At 44.7% G+C, this 21,209-nt stretch overlaps 2 protein-coding genes across 2 annotated transcripts; one reads left to right on the forward strand and one right to left on the reverse strand.

Moving 5' to 3' along the window:
* Window positions 1-13: 13 nt before the first annotated feature.
* Window positions 14-17,169, reverse strand: LOC115200786 (ubiquitin carboxyl-terminal hydrolase 37-like). The gene is made up of 16 exons (XM_029763927.1): window positions 17,095-17,169; window positions 8,137-8,702; window positions 7,943-8,028; window positions 7,801-7,843; window positions 7,504-7,623; window positions 7,202-7,333; window positions 4,055-4,193; window positions 3,791-3,927; window positions 2,063-2,156; window positions 1,892-1,971; window positions 1,552-1,689; window positions 1,375-1,448; window positions 1,147-1,214; window positions 893-962; window positions 682-820; window positions 14-469 (listed from the first exon to the last, which is right to left on the reverse strand). Exons 1-16 carry the CDS (start codon window positions 17,095-17,097, stop codon window positions 433-435), a joined length of 1,926 nt encoding a protein of 641 aa, XP_029619787.1. The 5' UTR covers window positions 17,098-17,169; the 3' UTR covers window positions 14-432.
* LOC115200980 (UV excision repair protein RAD23 homolog B-like) lies at window positions 14,223-21,208 on the forward strand. The gene is made up of 3 exons (XM_029764153.1): window positions 14,223-14,888; window positions 20,555-20,716; window positions 20,836-21,208. Exons 1-3 carry the CDS (start codon window positions 14,823-14,825, stop codon window positions 20,995-20,997), a joined length of 390 nt encoding a protein of 129 aa, XP_029620013.1. The 5' UTR covers window positions 14,223-14,822; the 3' UTR covers window positions 20,998-21,208.
* Window position 21,209: the final 1 nt, after the last annotated feature.

Here is a 21,209-nt window from a genome sequence, read left to right on the forward strand (position 1 = left end):
GCACTAGGTAGGTGAGATGTTTTATATTTATATAATTGTAAACATACAGTGGATAGCCTACAGTGGTGTAGGCTGTTTCTTCTGGTGGTCTAGGGCAGCCTGATGTCCTGGTGTTGTCTAGAGCAGACTGATGTCCTGGTGGTCTGATGGTGTTCTAAGGCAGCTTGATGGTAGTCTAGGGCAGCTTGATGGTGGTCTAGGGCAGCTTGATGGTGGTCTAGGGCAGCTTGATGGTGGTCTAGGGCAGCTTGATGGTGGTCTAGGGCAGCATGATGGTGGTCTAGGGCAGCTTGATGGTGGTCTAGGGCATCCTAATGGTGGTCTAGGGCATCCTAATTCGATGAATCTGATGTTTCTTGGTGTGCGGTAGGTGCTACTCCAGGTGGTCCCTGAGCGCTGTGCCCCTAACGATGGGTTCTCCTGGTGCTTCTCCTAGTATTGAGGGGCCTGGTCTCCTTCACCTGGTCCACTACAATGAGAAATGACAGGGAGATCTTACATGTACATACAATGTCTGGAAAATAACACATACAGAGGGATTACAGGTTAAAGGGATAACTCTTAATGCGTGGTCAATTAATCATCTTTCTAGCTTTGAACAATTTTTTTTTCTTGATGACTCATTGTCGTGATTGACTCCATTTGTGGCATTCTTCTCAAATGTGTGGGCTAGAGCCTTACCTGCAGACATAGAACAGGATGTAGGCAGTCTGTGCCGTTGCCCTCAGCACAGTGGCCTCATCTGTCCTCAAGACATGTGAGTCATCCAGGCAGAGCCACCCACTGCCACGGCTGTCCAAAACATCACTGATGTAGTGGCCTAGGGAACAAGGGAAACAGAATAGGGTGTACATTAAGCTTTCAGAATTGTGTGTGCGTGCGTGCATTTTACCTGTACACATGTTGTCTCCCAGATGTGAGATCACACTTGACAATTTGTAGATATTGTCTGGCTGGTGTCTCTGTAAGGAAACACATTTAATAATAGGATTGTTATTTTGTCTACAGGATAGGGGTGCCTTCTATAACTGCCTTATCTTGATCCGCCCACTATCTCAACTGGATGGAATTATCTGTTATCTATTTCTCTCTCTCTTTCTCTCTCTCTCTCTATTTCTCTCTCTCTCTCCCTCTCTCTCTCCTCACCACAGCGGCTGCCTGCTGCTCTTTCTCACTGTCAGCTGGTTTCTCTAGCTGGTCAGAGGAATTTGAAGCTGGTGAGGGTATATCAAATATAGTGTAAATGCAAACCAGAAAGTGAAGTGGAAACCTATCAATAAATATACTCTTAACTTCAGCTTCTGACTTGCTTTCCTCAATAGTCCTGTTTCATGAGAGGCTGTTCTGCATGATGTCAGTAACACAATGTCCTACCTGGTCTATCAAGGGTGCCTTTCGGGGAGTTTGCAGGTGTGTTGTCCATGTTATTTTTCCCCATGGAGCTTGCCCTGTGTAAATTGATGGCATTGAAAATAAATATCTAGTGTGTGAAAATCATGGTGTGTGTTGGCTACCCAATGTGCAATGTGCCCAAACAGAGTCTAAACCAACCTGGCTCCATGCTGGACAGGGGCTGTCGCCCCACATACGGCTGGGAGGGTCAGTTCTGCAGGGATGGATATGGGATCATCCACCTTCTCTGGCTCCCAGTTGCCTGCAGTAAACCGCTTGATATGAAGCATTAGGACCCTGCTCAGAGACAGACAGGCATTCACACACACAGACAGACGGACAGACGGGCAGAGGCAGGCAGGCATTCACATACACAGACGACCAGGCAGGCATTCACACAGACAAAGGCATCAGTCTTGTAGTCAAATCAATAACCCAGTTTGGTGAGTTAGATCAGGACTGTCAATTGTAATCTGAGATGATGATGGGGGGGACTCACCGGGGCAGCGTGAGGAAGTGCCTAGTCACAGATGCCATGCTGCCTGAGCACACCCTGCATGCACACTCTAACGCAGATGGCTAGGTAACAAAGCATAGCAATACAATTATGACATTAATGATAGTGTTCCTTGACATACTCACTAACTCTTGGTTGAAGCTAAGTGCTGACCTTAAAGTAGAGGTCCAGGCTGTGTGTCAGGTCTTGGCTCAGGTTCAGTGACAGGTGATTGTAATCCTCCTGACCATACACTATAACTCCACAGCTTCAGAGGTACGGAGAGAAATGCATCAGCTCTCCAACACAAACCTTTTGATCCCTCTACACACTAACTATCTTAACTTAAGCGTCTCATCCCGTTAGCGGGATCATTTTCCAGCGAAAACTCCTAGCGACATTAGCATAACGAAATTCAATATTTTTTTTTCTTTCAAATATAGGACTGTCTCATTTCGTTTTATAGTTCCACCTCTCTTGAATCGACCCTCGTTGTCCGATTTCAAAAAGGTTTTACAGGAAAAGCACAATATTAGATTATGTTAGAGGAGTACATGGTAAAAGTAGCATCATATGAATTTTCCGACCAAGCACATGCATCACATATAACCAAAAAACAGCTAAATGCAGCACTAACCTTTTACAAACTTCATCAGATGACACACCTAGGACATCATGTTACACACAGCATGCAATCTTTTGTTCAATAAAGGTCATATTTCTATATAAAAACAGCATTTTACATCGGCACCTGACGTTGACTAACTATTTTCCCATAAAATGCGTCCCGGGAAACAGTGCTACAAATTTATAAATTACTATTCGAAAACGATTATTTTTTTTTACATTGTCATTCTAAGATTTATATATGAATATCTCTTGAAAACACCCGTCATAACAGATTTTAAATGAACTTTACAGGGTAATCACACTGAGATAAAAGGGGATGCGATACTCAGAAAATGAGCTAGAAAGCCTAGCTCGTCGCCATCTTGGAACAATCGCACATCACATCTGATCTTGTATAATATTGCCAATAATCCCTCACCTTTAGTTGTCTTCATCAGAAAGCACTTCCAGGAATCCCAGGTCCACGACAAATGTATTTTCGGTCGAAAAAGTCCATCCTTTATGTTCCATTAGCTTGATGTTGTTAGCGCGTCCGAAGGCTGTAACCAAAGGTTGATACGGGCGCGGGACTTGGCTAACGAAAAATGACTATTTTCCCTTCTTTAGGTTCGTTCAAACATGTCAAACGTTGTATAACATTAATCTTCAGGGCCTGTTTCAACAAGAGAGCCAATAAGATTCGAGTGGGACGATTTCATTGTGTTTCAAAACGTTTCCAAAGGTGGGGGCAGACACGGCCGCCGACGTCACAATGCTGATGGCCCTACTACTGTGACCAATTGCCTCATCGTCTCCTACACTGAGTTTCGACAGCAGAAGCCTCAAAACACTTTGTAAAGACTGGGGACATCTAGTGGAAGCACTGGAAAGTGCTCAATTATCATTTTTTCACGTTGTGAATTACAGGGAAGGCTGTGAAGTCGAGTCCACAATTCAGAATCCCACTTCCTGGTTCAATCGGTCTCGGGGTTTTGACTGCCATACGAGTTCTGTTATACTCACAGACACCATTCAAACAGTTTTAGAAACTTTAGGGTGTTTTCTATCCATATAAAATAAGTATATGCATGTCCTAGCTTCTGAGTTTGATTAGTAGGCCGTTGAAAATGGGAACGAATTTTTTCCAAAATGCGCTGTGGCGCCCCCAGTGGTAGGATACACGCAAGAGGTTAATGCTTTACCTCTGTATCCTGCATGTTATGCTGACATTAAACCTCCTCACAAATGTGATGAAGACATCAAGGTACACCATATACAAATGACAGCTGTTACCTGGTGCAGGTACGGAAAGTCTTCAGCTTGAATTCTAACTGCTTCACGGGGCAGGTGTATGGCTCTGGGGAGCCCTTTAATGCCATACCCTCCTCCTTCAGCTGAAAGAGGAGGAGCAACACACATTCATGGGCATCCTAAGAGAAGAATGGGAAAGAAACAGAAAATACATCAACAACTACAACTGAAACAGAGTTAAGGAAAAAGATGGTCACGTGTCCCAGGTTTATTGTTAAGTGAGTCTTTTAGCATATAATATCTTACCTGTTCACCGTCGTCCTCATAGTCCTCATTGACAACGGAGAGACAGCGCTTGACTGTTTGAAGGATTTTCATCTTTTCCTTTTTCTTAGCATTGATAGTGCCTCCAGAAAGCCTTGCCTGATGTAACTCGGCAAAGCAGCTGTGGAGGGAGACAAAGAGCATGCATTCAGGTTTCACTCTCTCACTTTGGCCACAGATTAGCTCTGTGCTTCTACTTTAGCCTCTGATCAAATATGATTCAACTGATTCCTGATTGTGACAGGAAATCATCTCTGGTGTTAATCAGTAGCTGAGTTGGGTGTGGTTCTATCTTAAAAATCATATGAGGCACTAAGAGTGTACAAAAGACAGTATACATACATATATACATACATACATACATACAGTACACTGAACAAAAATATAAATGCAACATGTGAAGTGTTGGTCCCATGTTTCATGAGCTGAAATAAAAGATCACAGAAAAGTTCCATATGTACAAAAAGCTTATTTTTCTCAAATTCTGTGCACAAATTTGTTAACATCCCTGTTAGTGAGCATTTATCCTTTGCCAAGATAATCCATCCACCTGACAGGTGGTATATCAAGAAGCTGATTAAACAGCATGATCATCACACAGGTACACAGGTAAACCTTGTGCTGAGGACAATAAAAGGCCACTCTAAAATGTGCAGTTTTGTTACACAACACAATACCACAGATGTCACAGGTTTTGAGGGAGTGTGCAATTGGCATGCTGACAGCAGGAATGTCCACCAGAGCTGTTGCCAGAGAATTGAATGTTAATTTCTATACCATAAGCCATCTCCAACATTGTTTTAGAGAATTTGGCAGTACGTCCAACCGGCCTCCCAACCGCAGACCACGTGTAACCACACAAGCCCAGGACCTCCACATCCAGCTTCTTCACCTGCGGCATCGTCTGAGGGGGTGCTGAGGAGTATTTCTGTCTGTAATAAAGCCCTTTTGTGGGGGAAATCTCATTCTGATCGACTGGACCTAACTCCCCAGTGGGTGGGCCTACGCCTTCCCAGCCCCACCCATGGCTGTGCCCTTGCTCAGTCGTGAAATCCATAGATTATGGCCTAATGAATTTATTTCAATAGACTCATTTCCTTATATGAATTGTAACAGAGTCAAATATTTGAAATTGTTGCATGTTGCATTTATATACACTGCTCAAAAAAATAAAGGGAACACTAAAATAACACATCCTAGATCTGAATGAATGAAATACTTTTTTCTTTACATAGTTGAATGTGCTGACAACAAAATCACACAAAAATAATCAATGGAAATCCAATTTATCAACCCATGGAGGTCTGGATTTGGAGTCACACTCAAAATGAAAGTGGAAAACCACACTACAGGCTGATCCAACTTTGATGTAATGTCCTTAAAACAAGTCAAAATGAGGCTCAGTAGTGTGTGTGGCCTCCATGTGCCTGTATGACCTCCCTACAACGCCTGGGCATGCTCCTGATGAGGTGGCGGATGGTCTCCTGAGGGATGTCCTCCCAGACCTGGACTAAAGCATCCGCCTACTCCTGGACAGTCTGTGGTGCAATGTGGCGTTGGTGGATGGAGCGAGACATGATGTCCCAGATGTGCTCAATTGGATTCAGGTCTGGGGAACGGGCGGGCCAGTCCATAGCATCAATGCTTTCCTCTTGCAGGAACTGCTGACACACTCCAGCCACATGAGGTCTAGCATTGTCTTGCATTAGGAGGAACCCAGGGCCAACCGCACCAGCATATGGTCTCACAAGGGGTCTGAGGATCTCATCTCGGTACCTAATGGCAGTCAGGCTACCTCTGGCGAGCACATGGAGGGCTGTGCGGCCCCCCAAAGAAATGCCACCCCACACCATGACTGACCCACCGCCAAACCGGTCATGCTGGAGGATGTTGCAGGCAGTAGAACGTTCTCCACGGCGTCTCCAGACTCTGTCACGTCTGTCACATGTGCTCAGTGTGAACCTGCATTCATCTGTGAAGAGCACAGGGCGCCAGTGGCGAATTTGCCAATCTTGGTGTTCTCTGGCAAATGCCAAACGACCTGCACGGTGTTGGGCTGTAAGCACAACCCCCACCTGTGGACGTCGGGCCCTCATACCACCCTCATGGAGTCTGTTTCTGACCGTTTTGAGCAGACACATGCACATTTGTGGCCTCCTGGAGGTAATTTTGCTGGGCTCTGGCAGTGCTCCTCCTGCTCCTCCTTGCACAAAGGCGGAGGTAGCGGTCCTGCTGCTGGGTTGTTGCCCTCTTACGGCCTCCTCCATGTCTCCTGATGTACTGGCCTGTCTCCTGGTAGCGCCTCCACACTACGCTGACAGACACAGCAAACCTTCTTGCCACAGCTCGCATTGATGCGCCATCCTGGATGAGCTGCACTACCTGAGCCACTTGTGTGGGTTGTAGACTCCGTCTCATGCTACCACTAGAGTGAAAGCACCGCCAGCATTCAAAAGTGACCAAAACATCAGCCAGGAAGCATAGGAACTGAGAAGTGGTCTGTGGTTACCACCTGCAGAACCACTCCTTTATTGGGGGTGTCTTGCTAATTGCCTATAATTTCCACCTGTTGTCTATTCCATTTGCACAACAGCATGTGAAATTTATTGTCAATCAGTGTTGCTTCCTAAGTGGACAGTTTGATTTCACAGAAGTGTGATTGACTTGGAGTTACATTGTGTTGTTTAAGTGTTCCCTTTATTTTTTGGAGCAGTATATTTGTTTAGTATACATAGATACATACATACATACATACATACATACATACATACATACATACATACATACATACATACATACATACATACATACATACATACATACATACATACATACATACATACATACATACTGTACATACATACCACAGGAGGTTGATGGCACCTTAATTGGTAATGGCTGGAGCGGAATCAGTGGAATGCTATCAAATACATCAAACATATGGTTTCTATGTGTTTGATGCCATTCCATTTGCTCCATTACAGACATCATTACGAGCCGTTCTCCCCTCAGCAGCCTCCACTGACACATACATTGAGGCGGGACTTGTGTACTGTAACTATAAGCGTCTAGATGGGTGGGTCAGTGTGTGTACAGGTGGGACAGGAGAGTGAAAGCGAGGCTGTATACCATAGCAGTTTAGAGGAGGGGGAGGAACTCCAAGTGTCCTGCTGTCTCAGGATGTCTCTGCAAAATGCTGGCAGCCCCAGCAGGCACTGCAGAGCAGAGTTCATGAAGCAGGTGTTGCCAATATTAGGCAACCTGTGGGAAAGAAGCCATCAGTTACACACTAATATCTGAACAGTGGACCAAAGGTAAACTAATGAATGGATTTGTAAGGCATGAACGCAAGATAACTCTGAATACTACACAGAATTATTTAAAACAAAAAGCAGAGCTCAGAGATAAGAGTAGGTGTGTGTGTGTTTTACCCGAGGAGCTTGGTGTTGTCTTCGCCCTCGCCTGTGCAGCTCTGCTCCCCCAGCTGGGTGCTACTCTTGCTGAACAGGTTTGGGAGGCGAGCCATGGCTTCCCGAGGCCTGACCAATGGCCTGGAGGAAGAGAGACTGGTTAGAGGCCTCAGTAGCAGTAGCTCCACACCAATCGGTCTGTTTGAACACTGTTTTAATGTACAAGCATACAGATATTCCTTACCATGTCATGGTGTGAGTGACCACTCTTATGTAGAGTCGAGTGAGATGAAGGTGGCTATTGTCTACAGTACTTACCTCTCCAATGAGACAGAGGAATCCCTCAGGTCAATGGAGGCCTCTGCAGAGAGAGACCGAGAGACGGACAGCGGTAAGAAAGAAGCTTTGTCAAAGATGAATTGAGAAAAATAGCACCAACATATGGCACCCGTTTACAGACCTGCGATGCCAGCAAATCGGGGTACCGTTCTCTTTGTCTGTGGAACAACTGCCCCCATCTCTTTGACCTCAGAGCTTATAAGATCTCTGTAAAGACACACAGACATATGCATTAGGTTAGCTATATTATATTGGCTTTTTCATTTCAATTCAATGGTGTTGGTTGGCATGAAATTTGATATCAGGCTGCAGTACCTGGCAGTCTCACTGTCTTTGTTGGTCTCTCCACGGTGGTCCAGGGGGTTTGGAGAGGAGGACTGGGGGGCAGGGGAGGAGACGTGGGTTGTGGAGGAAGGGCAGGCAGGACTGGGGGGAGTGGCAGAGGAGGATGACTGAGTTGAGACAGCCAGGGAAACAGAGGAAGCACTAAAAGGGGAGGAGGTCTGTGATCCTTCCTCTGAAGAAGAAGAAGAAGAGACAGATGACAGGTGGAGAGAGGAGAGGGAAGAGAGGCTGAAGAACTTGGAGAGAGTGGAAGGGGATCTGGCAGGGGATCCAGGGGGTGAGGGGGATGCAGTGCCGATTGGTGTTCGGCCAGACAAGGGGTCGAGGGGTGTCAGAGATGTTGTAGACGGTTTCAAATGGAAAGAAGAGACAAAGGAAGAATCAAGTTGGTGGTGATCCTTTACGTTCTTCTTCTCCCGGTTTTTCCAAACTGACGCAGTTACCATGCTGGCATCCAATGACGTCAGTTTGGGTGGGATTGGGAACGGCGATGGACAGCGGCTCCCAATCCCGAGGCGAACTCTGCACTTCTTTTTCTGTTTGGAAAAACATTATATAGCTAATATAGTACATAACAAATCAAATAAAAAGATCTTACTTGCTTCACAACATTCCTTGTTATATTTGAACTAGCAGCAAAGGTCACACCCAAACCACATGATCTGACCATAAAATAAAGAACTTGTCGCCCAATCATATTGAATTCTGTATCATAGGCTAACAAATAGCAAAAATACATGTTTATAAAAATAAAACCATTGTAACCATACAGTTATACCCTCTGTCCCAAATCCTGCCATATGGGACACATAAATAGACAATGAAACAACTAGGAATAGCTGAAAAGAATAGAATATACTCTAAATTGTAACAGAATTAGATCAATTCTAGCCCAGACTAAACATATACCTTTTTACAGCAACACAAACATCCCATTTCAGTGTATTTGTAGACTATGCCTTATTTTGCAGAACATCAAAATATGTTGCCTATTTAACATTGTGATGTCATAAACCAAATTATGATGCGCTTGACTACGCGTTACCAGCGTAAATAGCCAACAAATCACACAAACCAAAATGTTGAAAAATAATTTACAAAATGAATTGATCGTGTATTCAGAGTTATTCCTATTTCATAAAATATACAAAATAACTAGGTTCTTGCCAATAAACCTGTTTTTTTATTGAGGAAACATTGTCTTCTCTTTCTCCCATGCTCCCTGGGTCACTGACGCGTGATTGTATGGGATATAGTAAGAGCCTAGGAAATTCGAAGTACTGTCTATCAGAATCAAAATAACTCTTATTGCCCAAGTGGCCTACATTCACACATTCACAGAATTTGACTCGGTGAATTGGTGCTGCCAGCAATAGACAAATGTAAAGACACATTTACAGCCTATACAATATACAGTAAACATAAAACATATTTATTAGCTTCTATCTTCTTAAAATACTTTAGAGTAATATTTTATTATGGAAAGTAAAATGCCTATTTCACTTCAGTTGACGATGATCTGATACTGTTGGCATGTGGACTAATATGTTGTTGAGTTGTGTTCTTACACTGGTACAGTCATGCCCTATGAGAGATGTATGACTGCGCATGTGCGAAAATAAATAAAGTGCATTTTCCCCCGTTCTGGTTAAAACACCAATGATGAACATGTGTGTTTATTCCTCCGTTAAGTAAACCGGTGTTCCTGTCCTGAAGATGTCAGCACCAACAGGTTATGGGCCCAGGAGGGAACATGGAAGCCGATGGAATAGATTATATTTCGACGGAGATGAAAAAAACTACGAGTTATGGGAGACAAAGTTTTTGGGGCACTTGCGTTTGCTTGGGCTAAAGGCCGCCATATTGAGCGTGGATGAAGATGAAGAAGACAGAGAGAATAAGAAGCCTATGCAGAATTGATACAGGTTTTGAATGATAAAAGCCTTTCCCTGATAATGAGAGAAGCAGCAGATGATGGGAGAAAAGCGTTGAAGATATTGAGGGAACATTATGCAGGTAAAGGGAAGCCACGTGTGATTAGCCTCTACACTGAACTAACTTCTCTTCAGAAAGCCGCTGACGAAAGTGTTACGGACTATATTATTCGTGCTGAGACGGCTATTACAGCACTGAGAAATGCTGAAGAGACTTTAAGTGACGGGCTGTTGATTGCAATGATTCTGAAAGGTTTGCCCGAATCATTTAAGCCGTTTGCCATCCACATAACGCAGAGTGATGAGCCGACAACTTTTGGCAAGTTCAAAACCAAGTTGAGGAGCTATGAAAGCACCGAGAAGTTTAGCGCCATTTCCACTGACGACAACGTGATGAAGGCAAGTAACATTAAAGTTAGCTGGCCAAGAGGGAGAGATAAAGGGACCGAGATAACCTGCTTCAACTGTGGCCAGAAAGGGCACAAGGCCCGGGAATGTACCGTTACTGGAGAGCGCAAAGAACGGAGACAGTGGTGTAGTTTTTGCAAGAGCTCCACTCATACTGACGCAAATTGCAGACGAAAAAGAAGAGACAATGTGAAACAAGCAACAGATGCTGAATGCCACACATTTGCATTCAGAATAAGTGACTGTCAGGTTAGTGGACTGAAACAGAAAGGGCTGATGGTTGATACGGGAGCAACGTCACATATAGTCACGGACATTGGGAAGTTTAAGGAGTTTGACGAGACTTTCAAACCGGAAAAACATTCCGTGGAGCTGGCTGACGGAACAAGAACGAATGGTGTCGCGGAGAGGACAGGTGCAGCGGGGGTTTACCTGAGAGACAACACGGGTCGTCGGGTAAAAACAACGCTGACGAAGGCGCTGTACGTGCCGTCGTTTCCACAGGACATTTTCTCTGTTAAAGCAGCGACAGCCAACGGAGCTTCAGTCAACTTTCGACAGGGGTGTAACAAGCTCATCCACAAGAACGGTACCACTTTTGACATCGAGGAGTACGATAGACTTTACTATCTTAACACTGTAAGTGATGAAAATGATGATGGATGTCATGGGTGCTATGATATTCACACATGGCACAAAATTGTTGGCCACTGTAATTTTGAGGATGTGTCAAAGTTAGAAAATGTGACAGAGTGAATGAAAATCACAGGTAAGATTGACAAATCTACCCTCAACTGTGAAATCTGCACTCAGGGAAAATTTGTTCAGAGCAGAAACAGAGAGCCTGATGAAAAGGCAAAAAAAAAGCGGCTCTTGAGCTTGTGCACATTGATTTGGCTGGCCCTATTGAGCCAGAGGCGAAAGATGGGTTCAGATATACTCTAGCATTTACGGATGATTATTCAGGGGCAGTTTTTGTGTATTTCCTAAAAGCAAAGAGTGATACTGTAAAAGCTACTGAGAAGTTTACTGCTGATGTGGCCCCTTATGGGAAAATAAAGTGTGTCAGGTCAGATAATGGCACAGAGTTCACAGCCAAAGAGTTCCAGTCACTGCTCAGTAAGAACGCCATAAGACATGAAACTTCAGCCCCTTACTCACCCCATCAAAATGGGGACCGCTGAGAGAAATTGGAGAACACTGTTCGAAATGGCAAGATGCATGCTACTTGAAAGCAACCAACCAAAGAACTTGTGGACATATGCTGTAATGACTGCTGCAGTAATTCGCAATAGGTGTTACAATAAGCGTGTAGGACAGACCCCACACTACATGTTTACTGGGAGAAAGCCTGATCTTTCAAAGATGAAAGAATTTGGATCTGTTTGCTATGCATATAGACAGAACAAGAAAAAGTTAGACTCAAGATGTGAAAAGGGTATTTTTGTTGGGTATGATAAAAATAGTCCAGCATACCTAGTCTACTACCCAGACACTGGGAAAGTTCTTAAAAACAGATTAGTCAAGTGTATTACAAAAGGTGTAGTCGAACACCAAACTCAGACAGATTTGGAAATCAGTGATGATCTTCATGGGGAGAGATTTGAAAACCCCATGCCGAAAGCCAAGATGGCAGATCAAAACTCAGAAGACACACAAGATGTGCAAATTGAGACTTCAGATGGTCAGAGTCCACGCTATCCAGAGAGAGTGAGGAAGAAACCCCAGTACTTAAAAGACTATGAGTGTAAAGTGAAATGTGATGACCAGATACCACCTAGTGTTGACTACTGCTACAGAGTAATGTGCAATGCACCACAAACCTTCAAAGAAGCAATGATTTCACCAAAATCAGAGATTTGGGCTACTGCTATGAAGGAGGAGATGGATTCCCTTAGGGAAAATGATACATTCACATTAACCACACTGCCAGAGGGTAAAAATGCAGTGGGGGGCAGGTGGGTCTATGCGGTCAAAAACAATTCAGATGAGACTGAGACATACAAGGCAAGATATGTTGCAAAGGGGTATAGTCAAGTGGCAGGAATAGACTATAAGGAGACTTTTTCTCCAACTGCAAATATGACATCAGTACGCTGTTTGATGCAGCTAGCAGCTCAGTATGACTTAGAGTTACATCAGATGGATGTCAAAACAGCATATCTACATGCTCCTATTGACTGTGAAGTGTACATGGAGCAACCAGAGGGTTTTGAAGTCAGGTCAGATACAGGTGAGCAACTAGTCTGCAAACTGAACAAGTCACTGTACGGCCTGAAACAGTCAGGAAGGAACTGGAACAAAATGTTGCATGATCACCTTAGTGAAAATGGTTTTACACAGAACCCAGCTGATCACTGTGTTTATAACAAACAAACTGCAACAGAAAGGATCATTTTGATAATTTGGGTCGATGATCTAATTATCGCTGCTAGTGATAGTGACTCACTCACAAGTGTAAAATAAATGTTAAGTGAAAAATTTAAGATGAAATATCTTGGGAGGCTTGGACATTTCCTAGGCATTGATTTTACACAAAGTGAAGGAAAAATAACGATGAACCAAACAAGGTACATAACCAAGATACTGGAAAGGTTTGGTATGTCAGACTGTAAAACAAGGTCAACACCATGTGAACAAAAACTAAACTTTGATGGTGATGGTGAACTTATTGATTCAAAACGGTATCGTGAAGTGATAGGCAGCTTGATATATGTAATGACATGTACAAGACCGGATATCAGTTGGATTGTCAGCAAGCTGTCACAATACCTATCAGAACCAAAAGAGCAACACTGGATAACAGCTAAACATGTGTTGAGGTACTTGAAGGGAACAATGAATCAGGAGTTGTGTTACAAAAAGGGGGTGGAAAAACTCAACCTCGTAGCATATAGTGATGCTGATTGGGCAGCAGATCAAAGTGACAGACGAAGCATAACAGGGTATTGTTAAGTTTAACTAAATGTGGACCTGTCATTTCATGGAGGTCTAAGAAGCAGCCAACAGTAGCTTTATCTACATGTGAAGCAGAGTACATGGCACTGGCTGCTACTACACAAGAAAGTTTGTACCTTGTACAGTTATTGGGCGAGATGGATAGTGAGTGCCAATATACACCAGTAACAATCTTTGAAGATAACCAAGGTGCAATTGCTCTGTCAAAGAACCCAGTATGTCGTCAGAGATGTAAACATGTCGACATCAGATATCATTTCATTCGATCTGCACTCAGTGATGGTAAAATAAGTATTGAATATTGTCCAACGGCAGACATGGCTGCAGATGTTTTGACTAAACCTGTAACGAAATTCTTGGGTTACATGTTTGGAATATAAACTGACATTTGTGAGATGAATAACTGTAAGCTAAATGTGTTGATAAAGTTAGGTTGAATACGACTTGTACAGTATAAGAGCAAGTGGGGGTGTTGGCATGTGGACTAATATGTTGTTGAGTTGTGTTCTTACACTGGTACAGTCATGCACGATGAGAGATGTATGACTGCGCATGTGCGAAAATAAATAAAGTGCATTTTCCCCCGTTCTGGTTAAAACACCAATGATGAACATGTGTGTTTATTCCTCCGTTAAGTAAACCGGTATTCCTGTCCTGAAGATGTCGGCACCAACAGATACAGATCGAACGTGTAGCTTTGCAATGGTTGTTAGGATGACCTTTGAAAAAGAAAGGAGAGCCGCACTCTCTAGCTCAGACTCAATAATTGAATAACCTAATATCCAACGTTCCGACCGACAAGCTGTCTTCATCAGGGTATGTTAGGAGGACCTCTGACCGTACCTCATTGAAAAGGTGCCACTCTGCCTAGTGACTGTAAACTAAACAAAAATACTAACGTTAGTACATTTGTTGTATATTTGCTGTTCTGTACACCCAGTTGGTCGCCACCGCACCGGTCACAACTGTCAACAGATCATGCCATAAATGCAAAGCATCATTTGTTCTCGCAAAGTAGACTGTAGATCCTACTACCACCTGGATGAACTGGCACCCCAGGTGTGTGATTTCACCGGGATATTCATATGATTGACCAGTTAGTGGTTGTAGCAATCAGACTCAGAGAGCGCTCGAGGCTGCAAGTTGGGCAGCAAACCGTTACGCTGCACCTACTTCTGAGTTTTGTGTCATCAAAGATGGCGATTTTCTGAGTGCTCATGGACACATCTCATGGTCATGGATAAATATTCTCTCGCTTGAACTTGTGGTTAAATGTAGTTTGTGTTTTACTTTTGAATATTTTAAAACACAGCTGTAATCGAAGCTCTAGGGAAAACAGCGTTAGCTACCGCAACAATGCAAATCACGCTAAAAACACTGCAACAGCAGACCATTCAAATTGACATAGACCCAGATCAAACGGTAAGTGCCCATTTGTTCATTTTATCTAGCCCGCTTGGCTAACTATTTTTTGTTATTTGCACGAAAGACCAAATGAATTGGTCCCAGATTATCAATTCGGATAATACAACTAACAGGCTAACGCTAGCTAGCTAGACGTTATTGACACCCCTAGCATTAGCTAACTAGCTAGTTCTTAGTCTTAGCTTTCCAGCATGACATAGTGTCTTGTTTTGTACGCTTTGTACAAAATAATAAAACGCAGAACTACAGGATGTTTCTTAACATAACTCTTTATTAACTAGCTACAACTGCATGTTCGCCCATCTCCAACCACGATCAACTGACCATGACCTAACCGTCTGGGTGGTTTTAACCAATCACCGCACAGTATGATACAGCGGTAAAATGCATCCAATTATAATTCAGTATGTATTCACATATGAATATTACACATAGCTAAAGCAAACTAGCTTGCAAGCTAATGTGTGTCAATTTGCTAATCCAATGTTGAGTCTAATTATTAGCTAGCTAGGTAAATTATTCTCCGCTAAAACATCAGCTTGCTACATGACTAGCCAACGTTAGTTATCCCTCATCGCGTTAATGTCAGTTTAAGCCAACTATTGTTATGGGTGTAAGATGGCACAGTGCTGCCATCTGTTGGTAAATGTTAATTACTGCAACTCCAGTGTTTTACCGGTGTGCTTGAAATACCCGGATGTATGGCAATATACTGAACAAGACTGGTTACTCGCATCAATGCCTCTGTCTCGTCATTTAACATTCAAACATGGTGTCAGAGTCGGATAACTAACCATGCTTTTTGCAAATTAGAGCCACCTGTTCTGGTTTACCCCTGAAAAATGCTTATTTGAGTAAAACTTCGCCTGACGCCGGAATTGACCTTAGCTAGAGTGAGTTTGCTAGTTAGCTTCAGTGTTGTTAGCACCGGTTAGACATGGCAGCGAACATTCCCCCTCCCGCCGTTATGAAGCTTAGCGGAGACTGGAGCACAAACTGGGATACGTTTAGAGGTGAATGGGAGGACTATGCACTAGCAACGGGACTTCAGGAAAAGGACGATGAGGTAGTGGCTGCCACTTTGAGGACTATAATGGGAACAGAATGCCGACACGTATACAAACACAACCTGAACCTAACAGCAACTCAGCAAGGTAACGCTACAGCTATTCTTGATGCTCTTGAACATTACTTCAAGCCAGCAAAGAATGTTATCTACGAGCGTTATGTTTTAGGTTGTTGCAAACAGGAGGACGGGGAGTCCATTGACAGCTTTGTCACTAGGCTAAGGGAAAAGGCAGCTACATGTGACTATGGTGCTTTAAGAGATGAACTGATCAGAGATAAGCTAGTGCTTGGCATAACTGATGAGGGCACCCGCAGACGTTTGCTGAGAGAACTTGACCTGACGCTGGTCTTGGCAGTGGAGACATGCCGTGCAGCAGAGCTTACTGATATACGGATAAGGTCCATGGAACTAGAAAGACAACATATGGACAATGTCAATGCTACATTCAGGCAGCCAGTAAGGAAATTCCCCTTTGCCACAGCTAATGCTAATACTACAGCCAACTCTGCAGCAGACAACCCCAATACGTGCAGATATTGTGGCATTTCTCATGGACGAGGAAAAGAATACTGCCCAGCCTATGGAAAAATATGCAAATCCTGTGGTACAGCTAATCACTTCGCAAGGGTCTGCATGAAAAGCAAGAGAAAGGAGGGTAAAGTGCACTCCATTGAAACAAACACAGATGAAGGGAACAACAGCACAGAGGATGTATATGCTAGCGAGTGCATAGGGGCACTGAGGGCAAAAGGACAAAAGTGGTTTGTCACTCTGCTACTTAATAATAAACCACAGCAATGCCAGCTAGATTCAGGGGCCACATGTAACGTTATGAGCCTTAAAGACAAAAGGAGGCTCGCGCCCAGAGACAAACTCACACAGAGTAGCACCAAGCTGAAACTGTATTCAGGACAGTTCATGACCTCTTTAGGCCTGTTTGTGACAGAGTGTGTTTTACGTGGCCAGAAACACACCCTTGAGTTTGAAATAGTTGAGGCTAGTCAACAGCCATTACTGTCAGGTTCTACATGCGAGCGCCTTGGACTTATTAACTTCACCATCCCAGCTGATCTTAACATTATAGACAATGTCCAGGCTGGGCCCCTGAGCAAGGAGACACTCCTAAGCAAGTACCATGATGTCTTCAATGCACCGGTTGAGTAAGTTCCCGGCGAAGTCCACTTTGAGTTGGACGCAGCAATCCAGCCTGTCCAGTGTGCACCCCGCAATGTACCAGTGGCCATGAAAGCAGCTACAAAGGCTCAGCTTGACAAATACGAAGCAGATGGCCACATGATATCCGTCACCGAGCCTACAGACTGGATAAGTAATATGGTCATCGTCAAGAAACCAGACAAGCTACGGATATGCATTGATCCTAAACACCTCAACCGGGCTCTGAGACGCTCACATTACATTATGCCCACGTTGGAGGATGTTCTTTACAAGCTCCCAAAGGCCAGAGTCTTCACGCTCGTGGACGCCAGAGATGCCTTCCTGCAGTGCAAGCTCGACGAGCCCAGCAGCTACATGACCACCTTTTGGACACCCTGGGGCAGGAAGAGGTGGTTGAAGCTCCCGTTTGGTGTCTCCGTGGCTCCAGAGGTGTATCAGCGGAAACAGCATGAGCTGTTGATGGGACTCAGTGGCGTGGAACCCATAGCAGATGACATCCTCGTAGTGGGCTGTGGGGACAGTGATGTGGAGGCAGAATGTGACCATGACGCCAAGCTGCTGGCCCTGATGGTCAGATGCAGACAGGTCAAGCTAAGGCTAAGCATAAAAAAGCTTCAGTTTAAAGTGCCAGAGGTCCGCTTTCATGGGCACATCTTGTCCTCCACTGGATTGAAGGCGGATCCTGAAAAAGTGAAGGCTGTCTTGGAAATGCCCCACCCATCTGACGTGAAGGCAGTGCAGCGCTTCGTCGGATTCGTCACCTACCTGGCCAAATTCCTACCGCGGCTCTCTGAAGTGTGTGAGCCACTAAGGAGGCTCATGGACAAGGACACCATCTGGTATTGGCTCCCAAAACATGACGCAGCGGTGAGGGAAATAAAACAACTGGTCACCCAGACACCTGTACTGCGATACTACGATGTGTCAAAACTGTCACGATTCAGAGTGACTCAAGCCAGTATGGACTTGGCTGTTGCCTCATGCAGGAGGGCCAGCCTGTGGCATTCGCCTCTAGGGCACTCACCCCAACAGAGCAGAACTATGCCCAGATAGAGAAGGAGTGCCTCAGCATTGTGTTTGCATGCCAACGCTTCCACCACTATCTGTACAGGTGCAACAATATTACCGCAGAGACAGATCACAAGCCCCTTATTGCTATATTCAGCAAGCCTCTCCTGAATGCCCCGAAACGACTGCAGAGCATGCTACTGGCCCTACAAAACTACAACCTCAAGGTGGTGTATAAGCCAGGGCCAGAGATGTATGTGAGTGACACGCTCAGCAGGGCTACTGCATCAGGCACTCACACACGCTCCATGCATGAACGACACGCAGTGTGCAGCTTACAAACAGAGCAAGTGGATGTTGAACACATCAACCAGGCTGACTACCTCAATGTCACGGACCAGCGCCTTATACAAATCAGACAGCACACAGACAGGGACGAGCAACTCCAGGCATTGAGGTCTGTGATTCTGATGGGCTGGCCCGACTGCAAGGAAGAAACTGCTTTAGCCGTCAGAGATTATTGGCCAGTCAAAGAGGAGCTCAGTGTTCAAAACGGAGTAATATTCAAGGGTCAGAGAGTCGTTATTCCCCGGTCTCTGCGCCCTGAGATGTTGGCGCGCGTGCACTCAAGTCACATAGGAGGTGAGGCCTGTTACAGACAAGCACGTGACACACTGTATTGGCCAGGAATGCAGAGTGAAATCAAAGACTATGTCAGTAAATGCACAATCTGCAATGAATATGCCACTGAGCAACAGAGAGAGACGATGATGTCCCACGAGCTACCGATGCGCCCCTGGCAGATAGTAAGTCTAGATCTCTTCCAGCACAGTGGCAAAGACTTTCTGCTGGTAGTCGATCATTACTCAGACTTCTGGGAGATTGACCTCCTCCCCGACCTCTCAGCAGAGACAACAATCAAACGCTGCAAGGCTCAGTTTGCCCGCTATGGCCAGCCAGATAGGGTAATTTCAGACAATGGACCCCAATTCTCCGGAGTTGAGTTCCGAAAATTTGCTGCAGATTGGGAATTCGAGCACGTCACTTCATCACCACGACACCCAAAAGCTAATGGGAAGGCGGAGTCCGCAGTCAAAATCGCAAAGAACCTCTGCAAAAAAGCTCTGCGAGAGGGCAAAGATGCCTGGAAAGCAATCCTGCAGTGGCGCAATACCCCGACAGAAGGCATGGATAGCAGCCCGGCCCAGCGCCTCATGGCACGGCGCTTAAAAGCAGCTCTGCCAGTAGCCAGCACTCTCCTGGAGCCATGTGTGGTGACAGACGTGCTGGTGAAGCTACGTCACAGAAGACAGGTCTCCAAGTTCATCTATGACAAATCAGCAAAAGACTTACCTGAGCTCAGGGTGGGTGAAACGGTGCGGATGAAGCCACTACCAGGGGACCGGACTGGCCTCTGGAGACTCGGATCCTGTGTACAGAAAGTGGCACCACGCTCCTACTTGGTCGAGGTGAATGGATCACGGTACCGTCGTAACAGGGTTGACCTTCGGATTGCTGAGCCAGCACCTACTCAGAACCCTGATGGTCAAAGGGGTCGCATGACAAAAGACAGAACCCCAGCAAGTCACATGGGGCCTGAGGCACTGGGCGAAGAGCCAGGGGATCACAGGTCGGCCGCTCCCTCGCCCATCAATACTCCCCTTAGACAGTCAGGTGACACGCCTGTGCGGGAACCCGCAGTCCTCGCAGACAAGCCCCCTGTCTTTTCACGCTGTGGGCGTCTGTCCCAGCCACCAAAAATACTTAATCTGTAGGTTTCCCATTAGGGATTGTTGACAGACAGAGATAAAAGTGAAGAGAGTATCAAAATGTGTTAAGTTGTTACCTGAGAAGAAAATAAATAAATAAATAAAATACTAAACTGTTCATGTTGGAAATTATTACTAGGTTTGTTTTGTTAGTGAATTGACAGCTCCTGTCCTATTTTATAAAAGGAAAGATGTTATGGGTGTAAGATGGCACAGTGATGCCATCTGTTGGTAAATGTTAATTACTGCAACTCCAGTGTTTTACCAGTGTGCTTGAAATACCCGGATGTATGGCAATATACTGAACAAGACTGGTTACTCGCATCAATGCCTCTGTCTCGTCATTTAACATTCAAACAACTATCTAGCGTTAGCTAGACAGCCATATTACTAGCTAGCTAACTACGTTATCTATTTTAGTCTATGCAAGTCTAGTTGGACGATTAATCAGCAATATTCTAGCAGACATTTAATAGCTAGGTCATAACGAGTGAAAATGGCTAGCTAGCTACATCATGTAAGGTAAACCGCAATGTAAAAAGTTGGGCAATTCAAACAGTCAGTGTTAGCGAGCAACTTTTTGGTTGCACTGTGTTTAACAATTAAAGCAAGGCTGAACAGCTTATTTTTGGTTTCAACAGGTGAAGGCACTGAAGGAGAAGATAGAAGCAGAGAGGGGGAAAGATACCTTCCCAGTGTCTGGACAGAAGCTCATATATGCTGGCAAAATCCTGCAAGATGACACACCTATTAAAGACTACAAAATTGACGAGAAGAATTTCGTTGTAGTTATGGTATCGAAGGTACATTTCCCTAATCCATTTTACTATGGCTCATAATGAGCTGCACCCACCTGTTTTGGGTTACATGATTGTCTGCATAGATGACAGTAATAGCCTGTTTATATCTCCTCTGGAACTAGGCAAAGTCTGCCACAGCTGCTTCAACACCTTCCTCAGAGGCACCCAAGGCCCCTGTCCAGGACTCTGGGTCGTCTGCGGACCCGGCCCCTGCAGCCATCCCTATCCCCCCAGAGGAGCCCACACCTCCAGTCGCAGAGCCCCCAGCTCTGATGTCCTCTTAGTATTTCCCACAGTAGTTGTGGGTCAAGACTGTCTTCCAAACTGATCTGTGATGTATGGTCTGTTACATTGCCATTCATTGCTCCATTACTTTATTGTATTTGTGGTTACATTCAAATCCTGAGGGAGTGCGTAGATAGACTGTGCACAGACACACAATATTGTTTTAATATTATTAACTTTTTCCACTTTTTACTCAACATGAATGAATGAT

The sequence above is a fragment of the Salmo trutta genome, chromosome 1 (assembly GCF_901001165.1).
Source record: "Salmo trutta chromosome 1, fSalTru1.1, whole genome shotgun sequence".
Lineage (NCBI taxonomy): Eukaryota > Metazoa > Chordata > Actinopteri > Salmoniformes > Salmonidae > Salmo > Salmo trutta.